This window comes from Seriola aureovittata, chromosome 16 (assembly GCF_021018895.1).
Source record: "Seriola aureovittata isolate HTS-2021-v1 ecotype China chromosome 16, ASM2101889v1, whole genome shotgun sequence".
Taxonomy (NCBI): domain Eukaryota; kingdom Metazoa; phylum Chordata; class Actinopteri; order Carangiformes; family Carangidae; genus Seriola; species Seriola aureovittata.
Window position 1 is genome coordinate 18,770,974 of NC_079379.1, and position 23,802 is coordinate 18,794,775.

The 23,802-nt window shown below is 39.3% G+C and overlaps 2 protein-coding genes across 4 annotated transcripts in view; one reads left to right on the top strand and one right to left on the bottom strand.

The window, feature by feature from the left end:
* Positions 1–12,925, top strand: part of col16a1 (collagen, type XVI, alpha 1) — a 67,342-nt gene extending 54,417 nt beyond the window's left edge. For all 3 annotated transcript variants that reach the window (XM_056399513.1, XM_056399516.1, XM_056399515.1), the window contains 23 exons: positions 425–469; positions 2,708–2,761; positions 2,854–2,907; positions 3,032–3,085; positions 3,175–3,219; positions 3,331–3,384; positions 3,476–3,511; positions 3,600–3,662; positions 3,751–3,822; positions 3,929–3,982; positions 4,132–4,176; positions 6,034–6,078; positions 6,311–6,364; positions 6,504–6,557; positions 6,657–6,707; positions 7,148–7,237; positions 7,378–7,413; positions 7,528–7,572; positions 8,715–8,909; positions 9,111–9,174; positions 9,372–9,548; positions 9,639–9,716; positions 10,787–12,925. In XM_056399513.1, coding sequence (XP_056255488.1) covers positions 425–469; positions 2,708–2,761; positions 2,854–2,907; positions 3,032–3,085; positions 3,175–3,219; positions 3,331–3,384; positions 3,476–3,511; positions 3,600–3,662; positions 3,751–3,822; positions 3,929–3,982; positions 4,132–4,176; positions 6,034–6,078; positions 6,311–6,364; positions 6,504–6,557; positions 6,657–6,707; positions 7,148–7,237; positions 7,378–7,413; positions 7,528–7,572; positions 8,715–8,909; positions 9,111–9,174; positions 9,372–9,548; positions 9,639–9,716; positions 10,787–10,980 — 1,659 coding nt within the window. In that variant the 3' untranslated portion in view covers positions 10,981–12,925. The remainder of the gene's footprint in view (positions 1–424; positions 470–2,707; positions 2,762–2,853; positions 2,908–3,031; positions 3,086–3,174; positions 3,220–3,330; positions 3,385–3,475; positions 3,512–3,599; positions 3,663–3,750; positions 3,823–3,928; positions 3,983–4,131; positions 4,177–6,033; positions 6,079–6,310; positions 6,365–6,503; positions 6,558–6,656; positions 6,708–7,147; positions 7,238–7,377; positions 7,414–7,527; positions 7,573–8,714; positions 8,910–9,110; positions 9,175–9,371; positions 9,549–9,638; positions 9,717–10,786) is intronic.
* A 255-nt stretch (positions 12,926–13,180) lies between these two features.
* Positions 13,181–23,802, bottom strand: part of col9a2 (procollagen, type IX, alpha 2) — a 132,508-nt gene continuing 121,886 nt past the window's right edge. The window contains exons 15-34 of the mRNA XM_056399517.1: positions 20,070–20,123; positions 19,893–19,946; positions 19,370–19,423; positions 19,182–19,235; positions 18,987–19,040; positions 18,839–18,892; positions 18,696–18,749; positions 17,703–17,747; positions 17,524–17,577; positions 17,388–17,441; positions 17,252–17,305; positions 17,082–17,153; positions 16,617–16,652; positions 16,448–16,492; positions 16,005–16,037; positions 15,707–15,853; positions 15,545–15,599; positions 15,210–15,398; positions 15,022–15,099; positions 13,181–14,561 (exon numbers count right to left, since the gene is read on the bottom strand). Coding sequence (XP_056255492.1) covers positions 14,356–14,561; positions 15,022–15,099; positions 15,210–15,398; positions 15,545–15,599; positions 15,707–15,853; positions 16,005–16,037; positions 16,448–16,492; positions 16,617–16,652; positions 17,082–17,153; positions 17,252–17,305; positions 17,388–17,441; positions 17,524–17,577; positions 17,703–17,747; positions 18,696–18,749; positions 18,839–18,892; positions 18,987–19,040; positions 19,182–19,235; positions 19,370–19,423; positions 19,893–19,946; positions 20,070–20,123 — 1,446 coding nt within the window. The 3' untranslated portion in view covers positions 13,181–14,355. The remainder of the gene's footprint in view (positions 14,562–15,021; positions 15,100–15,209; positions 15,399–15,544; positions 15,600–15,706; positions 15,854–16,004; positions 16,038–16,447; positions 16,493–16,616; positions 16,653–17,081; positions 17,154–17,251; positions 17,306–17,387; positions 17,442–17,523; positions 17,578–17,702; positions 17,748–18,695; positions 18,750–18,838; positions 18,893–18,986; positions 19,041–19,181; positions 19,236–19,369; positions 19,424–19,892; positions 19,947–20,069; positions 20,124–23,802) is intronic.

A 23,802-nucleotide genomic window follows, 5' to 3' on the forward strand; every position in this document is an offset into this window, starting at 1 on the left:
ATCTGATTCTAACTTACCACCATGAAGTATTCGTTCTCAACAGAGAATGAGAGTATAAAGTGCATTCTTTACATTAGTTTGCCGTTACTTCAGTGAGTGAAAAGATTTGATTATTTCAAGATTTTAGGACAGCACCATTAGGTTTTTGTCTCTCAAAGCTTTAGATATGGAGTGACTTGAGCAGAGCTTTCCATGAGCTCACAGAGCCCCCTACTGGTCCCAGTGAAAATGTTATGCAAAGTAGCCCAATCTTTTCATTACTGATTTATACCAACACATACAAGCTTTCTTGTGATACCTAGTTCAATTAATTGGGAGGAGCTGAAACCTGCTTTAATCAGAGGTGTAAATTGATTTTTTTTTATGTTTGTTCATCTTGTCTCAGTTGTTTTAAAGTTTTACTTTCATGGTTTTCTGTCCACAGGGACCTCCTGGTTTCCCAGGTGAACAGGGTCGACCCGGTTTACCTGTAAGTATCATTCACAATTTCTTTAGATCTACTTGGATGCTACTCCTACTTGGAGTACTACTTCATTAGTGTGAAAATAACATAATCACAAGTCCTTTGTTCAAAATCTAACTTGAGTAAAAGAACAGAAGTATTGTCAAAGTACCTGTTGATGTTAATATATTATTATGACATTATTTAATTGTTATTATTGATGTGTCAGTGTGTAAGTAACATTTTACTGTTGTAGCTGGTCAGAGCAGAGCTAGTTTTAACTTCTTTCATTCAATTAAGTCTTAAGTCCAGCGATTCCCAACCAGCAAAGGGTCATGGTAAATACGGGGTGTAAGATTATCTGTTTGGTGGGAGTGTAGAAAAAACTAATTTCTACCACAGCAATTTTTATTCAAGTTTTTTACTTACTACTACGTTTTTAGACCACAAACTGTCTTAAATGGAACCGTCTCACAAGTTTAGAGGGGAGATGTTTCTTTGGTTACTGCAAACAGCTCCTGTACATCTGAAATGTGACAATAGACCCAGCTAAACACAATTTTTTGTCACAAGCCAAAAAGGTTGTTGTCCACTGGTTTAATTTTTAACGAGGCATAAATTCTGAGATATAACTAGTAACCATCGCTGTCAAATAAATGTAGTGGAATAAAAGCACAATAACTTTTCTGGAAATTTTGTGGCTTAGAAGTATAAAGCATGAAATGAAAATGCTCAAGCAAAGCGCAAGTACCTCAAAATTGTAGCTAAGTACAGCACGCGAGTAAATGTACTCAGTTACTTTCCACCTTTGCTCTTACTGTCTTTATATTATCTGTGCCTCTCTTTCTTTGTGGCTTTTCATCTCAAATACGGATTAACTTTTAGATTAAGCAGCCCTAGATTATTCCTTCCTTGCCATCTCTCTATCCTCCCGCCTCTCTCCATGGCTCTTTAATGAAAGTTATTTCAGACGAGGAAATGATTTGGTTGTCTCTTTCTCCAGTTGTTCAATTACTCCCTTGTCCAAGTGATGGAGAGTAGGACTGCTGTGCAGCCAGAGCCCCTTTCCCCTCCTCTCTCTTCCTTCTCATACAGATTTATTTTTCTTAGGAGAATAGAGATGCTAAATGGATGAGCCATGTGAGCACTGCATGGAATCCATTTGCAGTCTAGTAGCACTTTATAGCAGGTGTTAGCTTCTGCTGGGTGCAGTGGTGTGTCTGTTTGTACTGTTTGTGTGAGAGAGGGAGAGAGGTGTAACCCTGCTGAATACATTACTCATATTCAGTGGTGTGAAGTTACTCACAATGATCAGCTGCTAATTAGTTTCTCCTCTGTGTGATCAATTAGTAATTATTTTTTTCTAATTTACAGCCTTCAATAATCACTCTCTTGTAAAAGCAATCACGCTACTAAATCTTGCATCTCACACTGATATTCTTACTAGTTTTTGAAGTGCAGTTTCATCTATTAATTCTAAAAGGACAATTCACATTAATAAGAGTGAGGTAAACAGCTTACTTTCAGCAGCTCCCACTGTTTCAATATAATAATAATGATAGTGATGAGAGTAAATTCAGTTTCCTCTGACATTCTTTTATTTTCTCATTTTTCAAAACTTCTCTCCTTTCTTTTTCCCCAGCACTAATCTGTCTTAACGCTTGCAGCCACTGTTGCTAGGCGACAGATTACACTCGCACATGCATATTAATATTTACGTCAAATTAATAGACTGTGAAATATACGATTTCAATACATCGTGGGATCATTCTTTGTAAACTATACACACGACAAAAGTACAGTCTATATTTTGTTGCTTAGTAACTGCACCGATACACTGCTCGTTTTTCTTTGTTTTGTGTTTGTTTGATGAAAGAGCAGGGTCGTAAAGAGATAGATTTCTTAATCAAGTCTGCAGCTTTGTAAAAATTTGAGTAAGGAAGGAAGGTAAGCAACATCTGAAAATCATTATCCAGTTTTGAAAAAAATTTTTTTTAAAGAAATTGGATTGAGGATGCAGTGTTCAGCCTGTGGATATCAGCATCACAGAGCTAAATCACCATCCTGAAGCCTCATAGAAGTGTAGGGTAAAAAGGACAAAATCAAATGTAGGCATTTCCTAAGGGAGATGATCCGAGCCAGTTAGCTGTTTCCTCTCTTTGATATTGACTTGCCTCGTCCTTGGTTCATTTCTACCTCTTCCTGACATACATATCATATCGTGTCCTTCATTCTCTAATCATTCTTCACTCCTGTCATCCTCAGGGTCAGCAGGGTGAGCGAGGGGAACCTGGCCTCCCAGGATCGAAGGGCGAGCAGGTAACTATCTGCCAATCAATTTCGTTGAAATTATAACATGTAGAAAAATAATTGCTTTGTCTGTATGATTGATTGTATGATCTTTACCTCAGGGCCCTCCTGGGACGTCAGGCTACCCAGGAACCATGGGACCACCTGGACTGCCTGTAAGTTACTCTTGACGCCTCATTATAACTATGGGATTGACAACAAACTTGCAGCTTTAATGGATGGATAGGTGGTTACATTGATGTGAGCTGACATTGATTCACTGCCTATTTTATTTGTCAGGGGCTGAAGGGTGAACGTGGGAGCCCAGGAAGCAGTGGTCAGAAAGGAGAATCAGTAAGCCACTACACCAGCAGTTATCTAATACACAATGAATCTGCAGCTTGTGTTGTATATTACTGACTATATTTCCTTCCCTTCTGCAGGGTCCTCCTGGTAACCCTGGGTATCAAGGACAGGCTGGCTCACAGGTCAGTGCATCATCATAAATTCTGCTTGGCAACATTTCAAGTCTGGCTTCTTCATTTATCATTGAAAAGTTCAATAACTACTTCATAATTTGAATCAATCTGTGTCTACAGGGTATCAAAGGAGACACAGGACCAGCAGGGCCTGCTGGTGCCAAAGGGGATCAGGTATGTAATACATGTTGTACACATACTAGACAAATGTGACTATTAGGAAAAAAAATAATACATAGTTATATGTTACTCCTTTTATTTCAAGGGTTTCCAAGGACAATCAGGCTTCCCAGGACCACCGGTTTGTAGATGCTTTAGCTTCTCTGTAGCAAATTGCTCTTTTGCAATGAGTGCAGGGACTTAACAAATGGTACTGTCTGTATTTTTAGGGTGCACCGGGTCCCGCCGGCAAACCTGGAAGGGAAGGGCTCCCTGGGCTCAAAGGTGAAAGGGTGAGTACAAAGCACACATTCACCTGCTTCTGTTTTTCTTCCCATTCAAAATGATCATCTACTGTACTGAAGATTCCTACTTTCAAAGGGAAATGATGGTGTTCAAGGGTCTCAGGGATCATCTGGACCCCCAGGTCGACCAGGCTCCCCAGGATTGATGGTACAAGTATTTTATATCACTGTATATTATTCAGGTTTTACATACGGTATGTGTGAACTGTATACAGTTCAGAATCTTCATCTGTCTCTATTTTTTGCATCGAAAGGGCCCCCCTGGCATTCTAGGAATGGATGGGAAAGATGGTAAACCAGGGACGCGGGTAAGTCACATACATGCACCACTTGGGGGGGGACATGCCCACACACATGCAGAATATCCAAAAACACTATTTAGTAAAGCTATAGTCTGTATAGTGAAAGATATGCGTATATTAGTTGACTTTTGACACTGGCTATTTTTCGTTGTCAGGGAGAGACAGGCCCTCCAGGCCCTGCAGGACCAAGAGGAATCCCAGTGAGTATCATCATTGACATAACATTGACATGACCATTTGATTCTTTATCTATGCAGTGCAGAAAACAACATGAATTAGACGTGAGAAGTATCATGCTGTATATATGCATGAGTATAAAATGGTATCCAAATGAGCTTTTAACACTTTGGACGGAATGACTCATGTTTGTATGAATAATTAGTGATATCTAATATCTCCTGTGAGCAAGTATCACAGTAGATATTCACAGTCACACAATTAAAATGACAAAAAAAAGCCTTTATGTCATGATGAGTCTAAACCGGTTTCTTCAGTCACGCTGGCTTCATGGCCCTATGGTTGGTAATGTCAGTTGATCTGTCTGTCAGTGGCCCACTTTGTTCAAGGTTGAAATATCTCAACAACTATTGCATGGATATTCATGATCCCCACAAGATTTACCCTCCTGATTTTAGTGATCCCCTGACATTTCCTCTAGCATCACCAGGATCTTTTCCCTTATCCTGTGAAATATCTCACCATCTACAAGATGGTTTTGCACAAATTTTTGCACCGACAATCATGGGCCCAAGAGGATTAAACCTGATTATCTTGATGATCCTCTGACATTTCCTCATCATGAGATTAAGATTTTTGGTATTAAATGAAATGTCTCAACAGCTGTTGGTTGGATTGGCATGACATTTGGTATAGATATCCACGATTCCCTAGACAATGAACCATAATCACTTAGGTGAACCAAACCCCCCCCCCCCCCAGTGACTCCAGCAGGTCAATGTTTTCACTTATCGTAAGAAATGTTGTAAATGACTCCATGGATTGGCACAAAATTTGGTAGAGACATTCATATTCCCTTACTTACCGCCATCAGATCACATTTTTTATTTGTCTAAAACTGGTTTGTGGCCAAATACCTGCAAAGCTAATGACATTTCCATCATGCACATTAGTTTGTGTTTAGTGCTTCTTCAGTTAAATGTTAGCAGTTAGCTCAAAGCCTAAGTACTTCCTCAAAAAAACTGCTAGCAAGGCTGTAGTCTTGCTAAAGCATGAACTTCTTGACAGATAAATGTAAATGTTGTGTTCATCTAGGCATTCACATCAGGAATGCGCTCATTATTTTTTTCACATACAGTAGCTTGTTTGGGTAGATTGGATACGGTAGGCAGACTTTTTCTACAGTGCATTAGAATGACATTACCATGGCTCACCTTCAGACTCTACTAGTATGCAAATCAGACTGTATGACTAAACCTTCGTCACTGAAAGCCTATCCAAAGCTCTTTATGGAGAGATGGATTGACAGAGGTGGGTGAATTGTTTGTGATCTTGATATGGTGCTTTGCATATGTGTAGAGAAGTCTCTAGAAAGCTGTGATCGTCTTAATTCTTGGCCGTTATGTAGTTTCACCAACAGCAGCCTATGCAAATTAGCATGGGCTGTAGCTCATGATATTTCACTCACTTCACCCGTAATGTCATAGATGTCTCTGGTGATGGGACCAAATTTGAAACTTCTAAGCTTCCTATCTTCTACTCAGATCTTTCTAACTCTCTGTCTTGTATTTCGACACGGCAGAGATGGTGATATACACACACACAGACACACACACACACACACACACACACACACACACACACACACACACACACACACACACACACACACACACACATTGTGAAGAAATGAGTAGCTGCCTCTCTCCGTCCCTCCATTTCTTTTTTATTTCTCTCTCTTACTCCCTGTATCTCAGTTGTGTTCGACCCAAGAGCAGGTATTCAAGATTTCAAAGAAATGTCTGCCTGTTTTTTGGCAGCCTCAACTTTGTGAATTTTGATACTGTACCAGTCTCATACTCTTTGATGTCTCTCCTCAGGGATTCAAAGGGAAAACTGGCCATGTTGGTTTCCCTGGACAGAAGGTTAGCCAACAACTCACTGCTTTACCATCACACTATGTCTGTCTGTTTGTCCACTCATTGTTGCTGTTTGTTGCTTGTTCATTAAACCAAACTGTTTTATCAAGATCATATTTATGAAAACGTCTGGGTTTTATCACTGCGCTCCCTTGTTGTTTTGGCTCTCCACTAGTAGAGTGATGCATTCCACCCATGCTCCCTCTATTACTTTTTCATTACTTTCTCATCCTCTCAGGGTGAAGCTGGACCTACAGGTCCACCTGGAGCACCAGGCAGACCGGGACATGAGGTGAGTATATTCTGTCTTCTACCATTTTCTTCTATCAATCAGGATAAATATTCACATCGAGAATCTATGTACACAAGCCCATATATCAGAGTCAGTGTAACCCTGGAGATCAATAAGGTGCATTTTGTGACCTTTCCAGGGTGATCCCGGTACCCCAGGAGCTCAGGGGCGACCTGGACCCTCCGGCCACATTGTAAGTTCACTGCTCTTTTAACCTTATATTGTGTATGTCTGTCTCTCTATGAATATAGTAAGTGTGTTAAACTTGTATGTGTTTACTTTCCCCCATCAGGGTTCTACAGGTCCAGCTGGACCTCCAGGACCTCCTGGTCCATCAGGAGTGGTAAGAGAAAATGCTGTATATATCAAGACTTGGATGATTAAATTAGATTAATTGAATCTTTAATGATCCCAAGGGGGAAAATGGGTTGTTTCAGCAGCTGAAAAAGTCAGGAAAGATAAACAAGCGAGTGCGAGGGACGACAAATAAAACAAACATTAATTATGATTACTGTAAATAATTACAGAAGCTAAACACTTAAAAAAAGAAAATAAATGACCAGAGATAAGGATTGTGGAAACTTAATTTAAAGATCCAGGAGTTACAATTATTGTGCCTTAAAAAAGTGTCAAAATTATGTATTATGTGCTTGTATGTTTTTGCTGTATGTGTGTGTGTGAGAGAGGATGAAACAAGACACAATTGAAATTCTGTGTTGCTGCCAAAAGTGCAAACAATAGACGAGAATCTAAATTCAAAATCTTTTCTCCTTCGCTTTCCAGGGAATAAAGGGAGATAAAGGCCAGTCAGGTGAGAGAGGACTCCCAGGGATGGTAGGACCCCCAGGACCTCCTGGACACCCAGGTTCCATGGTTAGTACCTCACAAAATGTGTCTACTTCCAAATGAAGTCCCCAAAATGAAGTAAATTTTATGATTTATCATCCAAGCTGCTAGCATGCCAATATATCTCACTTAACCTTTTTTCCTCCTGCTTTGACTTTGTCCTTTAGGGTGAGCCAGGCAATGATGGCGCTGCTGGTAAAGATGTGAGTAATGTCTGGGTGTGGTGTTTGTCCCCATTAGAGGATAATGGAGAGAGATCGATGTGGTGATGTGTATATTTCATTCCTTGATGGATATTTCTTTCTTTGTTTTGACAGGGAGCGGCAGGACTACCAGGGGACAACGGGCAGCCAGGTCAGAAGGTAAGAGCTGACTCAGCGTGGTACCGTACATTCTGCTTTTGTGTGGGTGTGTATTGACAAGCCGAGCATCAACCATCCATTACTTATACAGACCATCTTAATACAGCGAAAAGCCCCCCCTTTTCCTCTCGCTTTTAGCTCAGGGAGACTCAGGTTTGCGCTCCATGGTGCTGAACACACTTGCTTCCTCCATTTCTGCCCACTCAGCACCCACACTTAACACAGTCATCAGTTCACTAACCCTCTGACCCTCCCACCGACATCTTCTTTCCTCCTCACCCCACTTCACCCCTCTCCAAACTGGCAGCCGGCCGCCTGCTAGCCTTCTGTGGCTACAGAGCCTGTTGGATCCCTCCTAAGGCACAGGCATAGAGTACTGTAGGTGGATACAGTGATAAAGTTATTCTCCTGCCTCTGGGATAATGCTATTAAGCATGAGGGGAGATGCTAGATGAGGCTATTTGTCACACTGACAGGACAGCATTGTCAGGGTTTTAGCTGCACAGAAGGGGAGAACAGAGGAGAAAGACAAGAACGGACTCCTCTATTCTTCTCTATTTCAAGGGCCGCTTGTCTATCGGTGACATGTAAACATTAGACGTCCATTATGGGCTGCTTTGTCCTCGATAAATCACTGTCGCTAATGTTGCAGTGCTCTGTGTGTTTTTTTTTTTTTTTTTTAAGTGTATTTACACAACCTGAATGGTGGGCTGCCTCTGTTGTGCAGAAAGTGATAAAGATGTGGCAAAAAGCTGACTTGAAGGCCTTAATGATGTGTCTCAAAATTAGCCATTCATAATTTAACCATCTCCTGGCTTTAGCTTCATGTTTAACATACAGGCATGAGAGTGGTATCAATCTTCTCCTCTAAACCTTGGCAATAAAGCAAATATGCTTGTTTCCCAAAATGTACTTTTTTTTCAAAGTAAGGTCAAATTACATCAATGACACATCATTCCTTCAAAGCAGTTGGATAACAGAGAGTTTTAGTGAGTTATAATAAGTAGTGTGTTAAGGATGGAAACCAATGCCAATGAACACATAGAGATAATGTAATGAATATTGAATTTTATCCAATCTGTAATAAAGGTAACATGACTAATTTTCTTTTATCCACTACCTTATGTGTGGCTTTCTCTCAGGGTGAGCCTGGGGCCGCAGGCCAGAGGGGTCCTCCAGGGGAGAGAGGCAGACCAGGACCTCCTGGTGGTGGAGCATTCCACTCCAAAGACGCACAGCCCATGATAGGCCCAGTCGGACCCAGAGGGGAGAGGGGAAGCCCAGGCTCATCAGGGGCCCCCGGGCTCCCTGGACCTCCAGGGTCACCAGGAAATGATGTGAGATGCAGCTTCGCTACCCTTAACAGCACAGTGTCTAATTTTTATTTTATTTTTAACTTTTAATCAGCTCAATCAGTGTAGTGGCCAGAGGCACTCACCGACTCCATCTGCTCTTTTGAATAATGAATTTTTTAATTATCTACCTTATTGATTAATGTTTGCTGTTTTGTTTTTCTCTTTTTTTTTCTACTGTCACAGGCTGTAGTCAATTATGATGAAGTCAAAAACTTCATCAGACAGCAGGTCATTAAGATCTTTGATGGTGAGGACATTCGCTAATCTCTGGAACTGTTGGATGAATGTTTACTGTACATAATGCTACAATTTCAACACTAGAGCAATGTTTTATCTTCAGATGCTTATCTCTCTTTCAAAGAATGTATTCATTTTTCCTCTGGGACACCGCAGCTCTTACCACTGAGAAATCATTGTTTGTTATTGCATGTTTCTCCTCCCCAGAGAGAATGGCCTACTACATGTCGCGCATGCAAATGCCAGTAGAGATGGTAGCATCCCCAGGTCGGCCTGGGCCCCCAGGGAAAGACGGTTCTCCAGGTAATCCTGGGCTTCCGGGTTCTCCTGGCCTCCCAGGACAGATTGGCAGACAAGGCCGACCAGGATCCCAAGGACCTCCAGGTGAACCTTTTACTCATAGCACCATGACAGTGATGTAAGTGTCATTGTTAACTCAGGGTAAACTCTTAAATTGTGGCTCTCCTTCTGCAGGACCACGAGGACCACACGGAGAAAAGGGAGACAAGGGTATTGGAGAGATGGGAGATGTAGGACCTCCAGGAGCACCAGGTGATGTACCCCACTAAGTGGCAGCCATTTAGTCTGAGCAACTCATCAGTGACATGGGACAGCCTTTAGAGAATACACTATGATTTATTTCACATGTGAATTGTAATTTCAGTCATTCCAGTCGCAGTAAACAACTGTGGCATTTGTTAAGGCACTTACATTGACTGTTATTCACAATGTTTTACACACAAGTGCAAGCTGCACCTGATGCTAAACCCTTGGCTGGCAGTATTGGCTAACATTATATCACGTAAATGATGCTCATTACTTAAAAAGTTTGTGTTGTTGTAAATTGCCAGCATGATGAAAGTAACTCTTCATCATTTCTAAATTGTCTTAATTAAAATTACCAGGCTAGTAATCAGCCAAATCAAAATCTCAGATCCCTTAATCATCACAAAGTTCAGATAGCATTTGCTAAATTATCAAATTAGCATCTGCACTTTACTTGGAGCAGCTTATTTCATTTGGGTTCACAAGTACTTTCGGTTGAAAAACCAACCACGCACGTTTGTCTCATGTGTCCCTCGTGTTCCCCTGATAACCAGACACGATAATACCTTTACACATTTTTTTTCTTGGTATATAGAATTTTTTGTATAAAATCTTAATCTTGTGTCATATGTTGTATTTGTGCTGCAGTGTTACATGGCGACACAAATGGAAGTTGTATTACACATGGATTAAAATAAAGCTTCCAAGGATTAGTTCCACATTTTGGTTATTAGCTGTTTTGCTCAGTGTTACATGAGACTATTTTTACAGCTGTCACATCTGTACACATAAAGGCCATGAGGAGGAAACAGCTAGCCTGGCTCTGTCCAGCACCTCTTAAGGCCATGAATTAACATGCTTTGCCTTGTTTGTTAAATCCATACAAAGACACAAGGGAAACAATGTCAAATTGTTATTTTATGAGAGCAACTTTTGGCATATTTCACCATGTGTTGTCAGAGTTTTGTTGGTATTCTCATCTAATTCTTGGCTAAAAAGTAAATTATTTTTGAATATTTCCTCTGTAGGGTTAAAGACTAATTATTATATTCCTTCTATTTTCTTTATTCTTTCAGGTATCCCAGGCCCTCCTGGCTATGGTAAGATGGGTCCCCCAGGTCCTGTTGGCCAGCAGGGCGTTCCTGGGATCCCAGGACCTCCTGGACAGACTGGTACAAAGGGAAAGGATGGCCGGTGTAATCCTGGAGACTGTATGAGCCATCAAGTAGAATACAGCCCCAAGGGCCCACCTATGAAGGGCCCCTGGTAGAGGGCAAGAGGTGATGGAGGAGAGGGGCTGGGTGGAGGGGCTGAAGCAAAGACACTATGGAAAAGACAAAGCCAAAGGCCATGACCCAAAGTTATTGAATTTGATGATATAAAGGAGCAGCCACTGTTGTTGAGTTGTATAAATGTACCCACACAGGTTTGTACTATAGTTCTGAGCAAAAATCCACAATTTTGTTCTAAAGGCCCCACTGGAACTGAGGCCTGCAAAGACGCACCAGCAGCACATTTTTATTGCACCATTCCTTTTCCTTATGAATGCCAATTCACTGCTATATTACTGCCTCTTATTTTCTCACTGTGTTTCACTCCTTTTGTACATTTTCAAACAACCCAGGGGAGGTGACAAGAATCACAATATGTATTTTCTTCTCCTTGATTAATTCTGGCCTCTGTTGTTTTTGTTTTTTTCCTTTTGTTTTTTCTTCTTTTCATTTTCTAAATCTGTAGGAAGAGAATACACACAATTATTGTAGCACTTTGCTTCCACCTCCCATATCTTTGTTCCTTTGTCACAGAATCCCATTCGAAGAGCATCCCATGCATTTCTAATATTCTGTCTCAGTGCCTGAGGTGTGATACATATTCGAATTTGACTTGTAAGAGAATATCCCTAGAAATGCATTTCAGTTCTGTGGCAACAGAAGTCAAAAACTTGCATTCATACCTTCTTTGATGGATTGACTGTTTTGTATATATTTATATTTATATATATAGTGGCTTTTGATACTTTTTGATAAAAGGCATACGCATGTTTAGCCACGTATTTTTTACTGTCAAATGTTATACGGCAACAGAAAAAAATGCCAAAGGGATATTTTTCTAAGTTCTATAAGCTTTCAAAAGGAATAATATGTTCAGTAAAAGACAAATTATTTATAGAAGAAAATTGCGCTTACATAAGAAAGCATATTGGCTTTGTCATTATTTTGCTAAACTTCATTTTGTGTAATTTTAACTCCAGTCTGTTAGGAAATGCAGCCATTTTAAAGCATCTCATCTCATTTTATATTCCAAAGTAGCTGTAATAGCCATCTGTCTGCTTCACAAGGCACTTGTTTAAGAAAATATGAGCAATAATTGAGCCTATTCACCACAGGTACTGTAATACAACACGCTGAGTACAGCCATCGAGAATCGCATGTAAAAATGAGGAAAATGTTTGGAAAAGCATCACATATGGCTTTTTTTGTGTGAAATGGTGCTGTATTTTGGGGTTTTCTATCTATTGTTTTTGTCACTTATATATTTGGAAGTCTCTGGAGTTTTAAATCATTACCATCTCTTACCATCTACATTGGCAGTTTAAAACTATGAACCGTGGTCAGACTTTTGTTAATCACAAGCTAACCCATGGGAAATATTAAGCTTAACACTGCGTTTCAAAGAGGCTTTATCATGTGGTTATTATAACCTGTGCTGTAACACTATTCAAATTCTGTTTTTCATCCATGGATGGTTTATGAGACAGTGGGGCCCCTGGGCACAAACATGTAAAAGACCCCCCACCTCTTAGGAGCACATCCAGAGTAAAGTCAAAGTTGTGTGCCTTTTTGCAGTTGTTTTCTCTCTTTGTGGTTGGTTAATGTATTTTTGTTGTGGTTTAATGTTTCTTTATGGTCGATTTGTGTCTCTTTGTTGATGGTCTGCATTGCTTTGTGGACTTTTGTGTCTCTTGTGGTTGTTTTGTGCCCCTTTTGTGGTTGTTTGATTGACTCTCTAACAAGAAATGTTAACTGTCACTTCAAACAGAGGTTCTGGCCCAAGGGCCCACTGACCTCTTGTGTCCCGGCAGGCCCGTTCAGCAATCCATCAACTCTACCTGTGCATGTGTCGCTTTACTGTCATTGTTGCGAAATCCGATGTGCATTATATATGTTGTTTTATGAAACATTTGAGAAAAAAAAACATACATTTTGAAAGCAGAATTGCACAAGTGTGGTTGTTTTTCATTGCAAGAAATGTATAGTCTCATTAGTGCGGTGGAACTTTTTGCCCTTGGTGCTGCATGAATGTTGACAAAAGCTGAGCAGCTGCAGCTTTGGAAGCATGGGAGTTTATTTACATGCATGAATTGGTATGATTAAAGATATGGAATTTGAGAAATGAAAAGGAAAGGAGCTGAAAGAGGTGAGCCACACTAAAGAGACTCATTTCCATTCCCCACATGATACAGAAGAACATTGGATTTTACAAAAGGTTCCTTTTTATTTGTTTGGGTTTACCTGAACAGCCAGACAAAAACCCTCTTTACAGATGATTATATAAAGAACAATAAATAGCTTTTGTAGATGAAAATAAATCAGTTATTGAATCGGTTACACCCTGTGGACAGTTGACAGTGGCATAGGAGGCACATTCGGACTGGTAACTGATTCGTTTGGAGAAAAGCTGTTACTTCTGTCTGAACTTTTTATTATTCACTGAATTCATTAACACAGGATTTTTGTTGGTGCATATCGTAACCCATTCCTTTTTCTCTACATAATAATCAACACACATTTACAAAGATTTACAGCACTGCATTGTGGGAGATGGGAGTGCCCATCGGGATATGCTGTTGCCAGGCAACAAGAGGAAGAGATAAAGCTAGTCGTTAGTTTCTAAAATGAGACTTGGGTAGAAAGCGGGGGATTGGGAAGGGAAGGGGGAAGGGGAGGGAGGAAGGGGGAGCAATGTACACATGAGGTAAATTCACTCAAGCTGACTGATTAAACTACTACATTTTACAATACAGCACTGAGTGTGACATTAGGCTGTAATCATTTATTGGTCCTTTTTGTACACTTTTAAAAGGCATAAGGTGTGATGTTGCAAGACAGACAGGGTATTTAAACTTTAAAACACTCTCCAACAAAAAAGTTGCATATATATAAAACCATTTAAAGTGACCTCGGTGTAAAAGAGAAGCACCCTTCACCACGCTTGGTTTTCACCCCTTCTCAGCTCAGAGATACTGTGGTGGGAGACGAGGAGATGCAATGTAAATCTGCTCCTCTCTCACTGCTGGAACAGGGCTGGGATATTTTGATGGGACTGACACTGACACCATCCAAAAACACTAGAGAATTCAAAAACGTTGTGGGTGGCTGTGAGCTGCTGTTGTCATGGTGATGTGGGGGATTAAGATCAGAGTATGTTCCACCAGTCAAAACTTTAGGTTGTGAGTTTCAGGAGGGGGCGTCATACATCTAGTCACTATTATTGCTCCACCCCCACCCCCACCCCACCCCACCCCACCCCACCCCACCCCTCGCTCTTGATGTTGTCCGACTGAGAAGAGTGGTCTCTCTCCTTCCTTCTCTTTCTCTCTTCCTCTCTCCCAGGTGTTGTGAGCTGCTGATGGAGAGACAGGTCTCTAGACATTGGGTCCTTTGATCGTTCCCGCTTCCTGTAGTCTCGGAGAGGTGTATGCTGATGCGGCCAGACACATCGCTGCCTCGCAGAAGCCTGGCAGACCCGTTGCACCGGCCTTACCGGGGCGACCGGCCTCTCCGGCTGATCCCTGAGGTCCTCTCTCTCCGGGCCTGCCGTCCCGGGCCACACCATCTACACCAGGAGGACCTGTGGAGGGAGAAAGTTCCACATCAAGAAAGGACTTAAACAGATTTCCAGGGTTTAACATGACTTAATTACATTGATGTTCATCCAAATCTCTTGACACCCCATTTTAGAGTTCAGTTACACATGTGTACTGTATGTGTGCATACATTTAAGGTGTGTGTATGTGTGCACAGGGGAATGTGAGTGCATTTCCCACAGTTTGAATTAGTGTGTACTTTTGCAATCCTATTACATTCTCATTCAAGAGCATCTGTTAAATGACTGGAGTTAATGATGCTTTTAAAATGCCTTTGAGCAGGCTCTCCTGAGGTAAGCACTATAATGTCAAGTCCTTCAGTTACTTATTGTACCCCTCCTCTTCTTACCCACTGGTCAGAATCGCATATTAAGACTGTTTAATGTTTTCAGTAAGAGCATAGATCTTGCAGTGTGTGTGGCTCAGGGAGGCTTTAGCTCTTACCTTGTATTCCTGGGGGTCCTGGTGGTCCTGGATGAGGTTTACCAGGATCTCCTCTATCTCCCTTTGCCCCTCTCTTTCCTTGGGAATGCAAAAGATGTAAAGACATCAGATGTGCCCTTAAAAAGTCATACTTACAACCGTGTATTCATCATATGCAAAAGTATCAATCCACACTGTCTATTTTTTACCTTTAAGGCCGGTGTTTCCAATCTGTCCTGGTGCTCCAATGATACCAGGAATGCCACGGGCACCAGGTAAGCCATGAGGCCCCTGGGGGCCAGATGATCCTGGAGGTCCAGGGGGCCCGGGAGGTCCCATTACACCTGCACCACCGAGCACAGCCCTCTTGGCGCTCACCGCCACTGCTGCTAGCCTCTCTGTAACACAGGAGACAGCATTTTGATTAAATTACCTCTCATGATGGGAAACTGATTGCTCAGGAGATGAAAGCAGTTTTGGTGAATGAGCTAATCCAATCTCCCCTATGGACATCAAAGGTGAATATTCAGGTCTAGACGCTGACCCTGCAACATCTTCAACACCACTTCGATGATATGCTGGTCGGATGCATCACGTCCCTGGAGAGAGGAAGAGTGAGAGAGGAGACTTAGCATCACAAAGACACAACAAACAACATGTATTCCATGAATCATAAATGTTGTGACCAAAAGTGAACTGGACATACTGATGAACCCTGAATGCCCGGCATGCCGGGTACTCCTCGCTCTCCATTGAGTCCCCTAGGACCAGGCAGCCCTGATGGTCCCTGGTCTCCTGGTTTACCAGGGTCTCCAGTGGGTCCATTGTGTCCAGTGTCACCCCTAATTCCTTGCTGTGAAGAGAGGAGCAATAGAGCAGGATGAATTTATGGAGAGTAAAGAAAGAGGACAATGAAAATAGATGATGGGCAACGTAAAAAAAGAAAGATCTTATCTAGCATTGTTATAGCACAGCCGTCAGATTCCAAACGGTTCGATCCTCACCTGTCCTTTGGGCCCGGGTTCACCAGACAAACCCTGTCATGGCAAAGAAAGACAGACATTCACCCATCACATCACTTATCATTTCAGCTTCAGAGACATTCATTGAGCAATAATTCAAGAATGAATATTGTAAATGAATGTCTAAAAATGTGGCTTCAAAGAGCCAACATGCGTCGTTGGCTCACTGTCGTGTAAATAGCTCATTCGCCATCTGGATTATTATGGGGATTTGTATGCAAATTCAAAAGCAGACTTCCTCTTCTTCTTAACTTCTGTATAGTTATAACATTTTCTGCTATATATCACTCTGCTCTGCTGCCTTTAGAACCAGATGTTTAGACCTCCTCATCTAAAGCTGGAGAGTTTAAGTGTTTTGTGCATTCAGAGACTATAGTGGTTCTTTATAACAAAAAGTTTGAAACAGTTTAGGGTTTGATTTTTACCTTTTCACCTTTCTCGCCAGCCAATCCCTCAACACCAGGGTCACCCTAAAAGCGACAAAGAGAGGAAAAGATGAGAAAGATGAATAGAGAAATATATTTGTCAGCATGGAGCTGGTATATGAGGTTTCATACAATCCAAGTTTTAAAAAAAAGCAAAATTGCTACTCACGACATCTCCCTTTGACCCGACTTTGCCTTGGAAGCCCTGGAAAGAAAGATGGTTCAAGAACATGTAGAAGGGGTGGAATCTAAATTATAAAATCCTAAATGTTGCTTTAAGGCAGTGACACCAGAGATCACAAAGTAAGAAAGGTGTTGTCTCATTTCTAAAACACAGAAGATGAGGATGCTTAGATTATCATTTATATTACTTATTTATTTTACTTGCCTCATTCAGGGATTTACTGTGGATTTATGAGACTTTTATTCATGGGTAAACACTGCCCCCAACGGACAAGTCTGTGTAACTGTATTATTATGAAGTGTGTTTGAATATAGACCCATGATGCATGTCTCACATAGAAAAATATGTATTTGTTCATGCACACAGGCACACACACACACACACACACACACACACACACACACACACACACACACACACACACACACACACACACACACACACACAGACCTTGTCTCCCTTGGTTCCACTAAGGCCCTGGGCACCTGGGATACCAATGGGCCCTCTCTCTCCTTTGCCTCCCTGTTAGGTGATGATAGAAATAGTATTAGAAGTACAGCCTGAAATCATTTAAAATTAATGTGAAAGACATTGTAATATAATAACACAGTGTGACTTACAGGCTTGCCGACTATTCCCTGTGGCCCAACTTCTCCCCGCTGTCCTCTGTCACCCTGCACAGGCCAGGTAAGATGAGAAAATATGGTTTTAAGCAGGTGTTGTTAGTGTTTTACTGTAATAATTTGTGATTTGTACCTTGGGTCCAGGGACTCCTTCCATACCAGCCTCACCAGGAAGACCAGGTTCACCCTAGGAGAATTCAAAAGCACAATTATTCACCCTGCTGCACAATATACAGTAAAAATGCATGAAATGTTGTGTATATGTTTACCAGAGGTCCAGGGGCCCCAGGCATGCCAACATGACCTCTAGGTCCAGGCTCGCCCTAACATGGAGAAAGATAAAAGAAGGTTTACGTTTTAAAAAACATGAAAGTCAGAAAAATGATTTAAAAAACAGTACAGGTCAATATAAAATCATATCATATGAGTTGGTAGAAAAAAGGCTTACCTTAGCCCCAGGTCCACCTTTAGACCCAGGACTGCCAGGCAATCCCTACAAAGAGAATCAACAAACTAAAATCAGAGAAAATCTAAGTTACATTGGTATCTTATGTATTGTGGCTGCCTAGAAGTAAAGGTGAAAACCATTTAGTTGCAACATCCATGGTTTGATTCCAGCTGAAGACCATTGCTGCACATTTCTCCACACTATCCAATAAAAGCCATAGAAATCTCTTAAAACTGGTTACATCTGTATCTTGTATTCTGACCGTGTGGTGTACAGAGTATTTCATATGTTTGAAATACAGAGCGTGAACTTGAAAATGCTGTTGGGTAATGGATGTGGATATTAGAATGTGGCTGCGGGTAGCAGGTAGTAATAAAGCTGATGCCTTATATAATAATAATGAAAATAGGCCACGATGCGGTATCGGCCATTGCCATATACCGGCCTGTAGCAGGTTTCCTTGCAGTGATTTTGTGTGTGTGTGTGAGATGGTATATCACGGTGGGGCATAAAGCAGGCTAAGTTATGGTGAGGGAGTTTGCAGCAGTGTTAGTGTCACTGCAATGACCACACAGCAAAGTGTGCATCTCATGCTCCATTACCCCTTAGTCAGAATGACGCGCACACAAAAACACACACATACACACAAGTATACCCACTGGTCTGATTGTGATAAATCACTCGCGGTGGGAGAGAGAATGCTATTTCAAGGTGGTTTAAATTCTAAAACAGCATGGGTCACAGGGTCACTGTTAACCTGGATGACTGCCCAGAGAACAAAACATACCAAAATTTACAGGCTGCTTCACGCTGGTTTCCTCTGTCTGTGTTCTGGCTTAGTTGAATTGAGGAGGAGAACAGATTGACCCCCTACGTGGTCTGAGTGACAATAGGCATTTACAGATGGGCTTATTTGCATGTGCCTTTAGTGGCCTTACAGAAAAACCCTCAGACAATCATACCCCCCAAACATTACACTGAAGGATCACTCACAGCTGTTCCCTGAGGACCAGGGGAACCAGGCATCCCAGCCTGGCCGGGGCTGCCCTGCAGAAAAAGAGAACGGAATAAGAATAAAATGCCATCTTTTACTGAAATTGAAGTTACTCATTATTATCGCAACTAGCAACCCTTACCTTGATTCCAGGAATACCAGGTGTGCCATCTTTTCCATCAATACCCGGCAGACCCTGAAAAAGCAGGCAGATGAGTCAGTGGACTTCATTTGGCACACTCTCTCATAAGGACTCTGTGTAGCGCACATGCTAAAGTACAATCACTCACATTCTCTCCCTTTTTGCCAACCGCACCCTGTGGGCCTTGGATACCTCTGCTGCCCTGCAGAAGATGAGCATATCAACATCAGCGTTTTCGCAAAGCACATCAGAATCACTGTCCCCATTCCATTTCTGAGAAATGTTTCACTTTTTTTTTTTGTCTTGCCCCACTGCTTTGGAAAACACTTGGAGAGTCACCTACTTTGTCTCCCTTGTCTCCTGCTTCTCCAGGTGGTCCCTGAGGTCCCTCCTCACCCTGCAAACAACAAAGAGAGACTTTGAGTACCTGAACTGTACTGTAGGAACTTGTTTTTCTATTAATAAAGTCTATATAGTCTAATAAAGTCAAATAAAGTCTGTCTGTGTGTGATGGTGTGTGTGTGTTCTTACGGGAGGCCCAGGAATTCCTACAGGTCCGTTGATGCCCTTGTAACCACTAGGACCCTATGGGAAAACAAAAAAGTGCCATCAATCACTTCAGATCAGGGAGGATGCTAAGTCACGGTAGCCTACTATTCATTGTGATAAAGGGGTAATTAGCACTTAACTCACTTCACTAATAGGAACTACACAGAGAGCCAGCCACTCTTGCTTTGGCACTAAGCCGGGGCGCTAACTTGGCTAACGCGGCTAATGTTAACAGTAAGACGGATGGCTACAGCGGATCATTAACTACAGATGGAGGCACCGTGGACCCAGACAACCCCAACTCATTAGAAGAGGGGAGAGATTTGTGTTAGCATCATTTCCATATGTCCCCATTGCTGGTAATGGATGATGTTTGTATAGTGGGGGCAGGTCTGGCTGTGCCTCCTTGGTGCTCATCTAAGAACGAGAACAGGCTTGTACCCAAAGAGAAAAAGGACAAAAAAGTTATATGTGAATGTGAAAGAAAAGCAAACGCGGTACTCACTGCCTCTCCTTTAGGACCCATCATTCCAGGATAACCCCTCAGGCCCATCGGACCCTTACAAGGAAGTAGAGAACAGTGTGGTGAGAAAGAAACTGACCCTTAACCATGGACAAGTCCTAGAACACTGGGTTCTGTCAATCCAAGATGATACTGTGTGAAACCAATAAAATAGCATACCGGAGGTCCTGGGATGCCCTGTTCCCCAGAGATGCCCACTTCTCCCTTGAGGCCCTGGTGGAGGAGACAAAAAGAAGAGGCAGAATTAAGGCATAAGTAAGACATAAAGACGTCAAAAAAAAGTATAGTCAGGCATAAAAACATCATAATATCGTAAGGCATAAAATTGTCATAGTATAGTAAGGCACAAAAAATTTAAAAAAAATGTCATATGATGGTAAGGCATAACATGTCATAAAAATGTCATGTATAGTAAGGCATTAAAAATAATAGTATAGTAAGGCATAAAATGTCATAAAAATGTCATATTATGATAAGGCATAAAACTGTCATAGTATAGTAAGGATAAAAACATAAAAAAAGGCATAGTATATTAAGGCATAAATTGTCATAAAAATGTCCTATTATGGTAAGGCATAATTTGTCTTAAAAATATCATGGTGTATTAAGGCATAAAAACGTCATTGTATAGTAAGGCATAAAAACGTCATAATATAGTGAGGCACAAAAACGTCATAATATAGTAACGCATAAAAACGTCAAAAAAGTCATAGTATAGTAAGGCATAAAATGTCCAAAAAATGTCATATTATGGTAAGGCATAATATTTCATAAAAATGTCATAGTATAATAAGGCATTAAAAATAATAGTATAGTAAGGCATAAAATGTCATAATATAGTAAGATATAAAAACGTCAAAAAAGTCATAGTATAGTAAGGCATAAAATGTCAAAAAAATGTCATATTATGGTAAGGCATAATATTTCATAAAAATGTCATAGTATAATAAGGCATTAAAAATAATAGTATAGTAAGGCATAAAATGTCATAAAAGTGTCATATTATGGTAAGGCATAATTTGTCATAAAATGTCATGGTGTATTAAAGCATAAAAACGTCATTGTATAGTAAGGCATAAAACTTCATAATATAGTAAGGCACAAAAACGTTATAATATAGTAACGCATAAAAACGTCAAAAAAGTCATAGTATAGTAAGGCATAAAATGTCAAAAAAATGTCATATTATGGTAAGGCATAATATGTCATAAAAATGTCATAGTATAGTAAGGCATTAAAAATAATAGTATAGTAAGGCATAAAATGTCATAAAAATGTCATATTATGATAAGGCATAAAACTGTCATAGTATAGTAAGGATAAAAACATAAAAAAAAGTCATAGTATATTAAGGCATAAATTGTCATAAAAATGTCCTATTATGGTAAGGCATAATTTGTCTTAAAAATATCATGGTGTATTAAGGCATAAAAACGTCATTGTATAGTAAGGCATAAAACGTCATAATATAGTGAGGCACAAAAACGTCATAATATAGTAAGGCATAAAAACGTCCAAAAAGTCATAGTATAGTAAGGCATAAAATGTCAAAAAAATGTCATATTATGGTAAGGCATAATATGTCATAAAAATGTCATAGTATAGTAAGGCATTAAAAATAATAGTATAGTAAGGCATAAAATGTCATAAAAGTGTCATATTATGGTAAGGCATAATTTGTCATAAAAATGTCATGGTGTATTAAAGCATAAAAACGTCATTGTATAGTAAGGCATAAAACTTCATAATATAGTAAGGCACAAAAACGTTATAATATAGTAACGCATAAAAACGTCAAAAAAGTCTTAGTATAGTAAGGCATAAAATGTCAAAAAAATGTCATATTATGGTAAGGCATAATATGTCATAAAAATGTCATAGTATAGTAAGGCATTAAAAATAATAGTATAGTAAGGCATAAAATGTCATAAAAATGTCATAGTATAGTAAGGCATAAAATGTAAAAAAAATTTCATATTATGGTAAGGCATAATATGTCATAAAAATGTCATAGTATAGTAAGGCATTAAAAATAATAGTATAGTAAGGCATAAAATGTCATAAAAATGTCATATTATGATAAGGCATAAAACTGTCATAGTATAGTAAGGATAAAAACATAAAAAAAGGCATAGTATATTAAGGCATAAATTGTCATAAAAATGTCCTATTATGGTAAGGCATAATTTGTCTTAAAAATATCATGGTGTATTAAGGCATAAAAACGTCATTGTATAGTAAGGCATAAAACGTCATAATATAGTGAGGCACAAAAACGTCATAATATAGTAACGCATAAAAACGTCAAAAAAGTCATAGTATAGTAAGGCATAAAATGTCCAAAAAATGTCATATTATGGTAAGGCATAATATTTCATAAAAATGTCATAGTATAATAAGGCATTAAAAATAATAGTATAGTAAGGCATAAAATGTCATAATATAGTAAGATATAAAAACGTCAAAAAAGTCATAGTATAGTAAGGCATAAAATGTCAAAAAAATGTCATATTATGGTAAGGCATAATATTTCATAAAAATGTCATAGTATAATAAGGCATTAAAAATAATAGTATAGTAAGGCATAAAATGTCATAAAAGTGTCATATTATGGTAAGGCATAATTTGTCATAAAAATGTCATGGTGTATTAAAGCATAAAAACGTCATTGTATAGTAAGGCATAAAACTTCATAATATAGTAAGGCACAAAAACGTTATAATATAGTAACGCATAAAAACGTCAAAAAAGTCATAGTATAGTAAGGCATAAAATGTCAAAAAAATGTCATATTATGGTAAGGCATAATATGTCATAAAAATGTCATAGTATAGTAAGGCATTAAAAATAATAGTATAGTAAGGCATAAAATGTCATAAAAATGTCATATTATGATAAGGCATAAAACTGTCATAGTATAGTAAGGATAAAAACATAAAAAAAAGTCATAGTATATTAAGGCATAAATTGTCATAAAAATGTCCTATTATGGTAAGGCATAATTTGTCTTAAAAATATCATGGTGTATTAAGGCATAAAAACGTCATTGTATAGTAAGGCATAAAACGTCATAATATAGTGAGGCACAAAAACGTCATAATATAGTAAGGCATAAAAACGTCCAAAAAGTCATAGTATAGTAAGGCATAAAATGTCAAAAAAATGTCATATTATGGTAAGGCATAATATGTCATAAAAATGTCATAGTATAGTAAGGCATTAAACATAATAGTATAGTAAGGCATAAAATGTCATAAAAGTGTCATATTATGGTAAGGCATAATTTGTCATAAAATGTCATGGTGTATTAAAGCATAAAAACGTCATTGTATAGTAAGGCATAAAACTTCATAATATAGTAAGGCACAAAAACGTTATAATATAGTAACGCATAAAAACGTCAAAAAAGTCTTAGTATAGTAAGGCATAAAATGTCAAAAAAATGTCATATTATGGTAAGGCATAATATGTCATAAAAATGTCATAGTATAGTAAGGCATTAAAAATAATAGTATAGTAAGGCATAAAATGTCATAAAAATGTCATAGTATAGTAAGGCATAAAATGTAAAAAAAATTTCATATTATGGTAAGGCATAATTTGTCTTAAAAATATCATGGTGTATTAAGGCATAAAAACGTCATTGTATAGTAAGGCATAAAACGTCATAATATAGTGAGGCACAAAAACGTCATAATATAGTAAGGCATAAAATGTCATAAAATGTCATAAAAATGTCATAGTATAGTAAGGCATAAAATGTCAAAAAAATGTCATATTATGGTAAGGCATAATATGTCATAAAAATGTCATAGTATAGTAAGGCATTAAAAATAATAGTATAGTAAGGCATAAAATGTCATAAAAGTGTCATATTATGGTAAGGCATAAT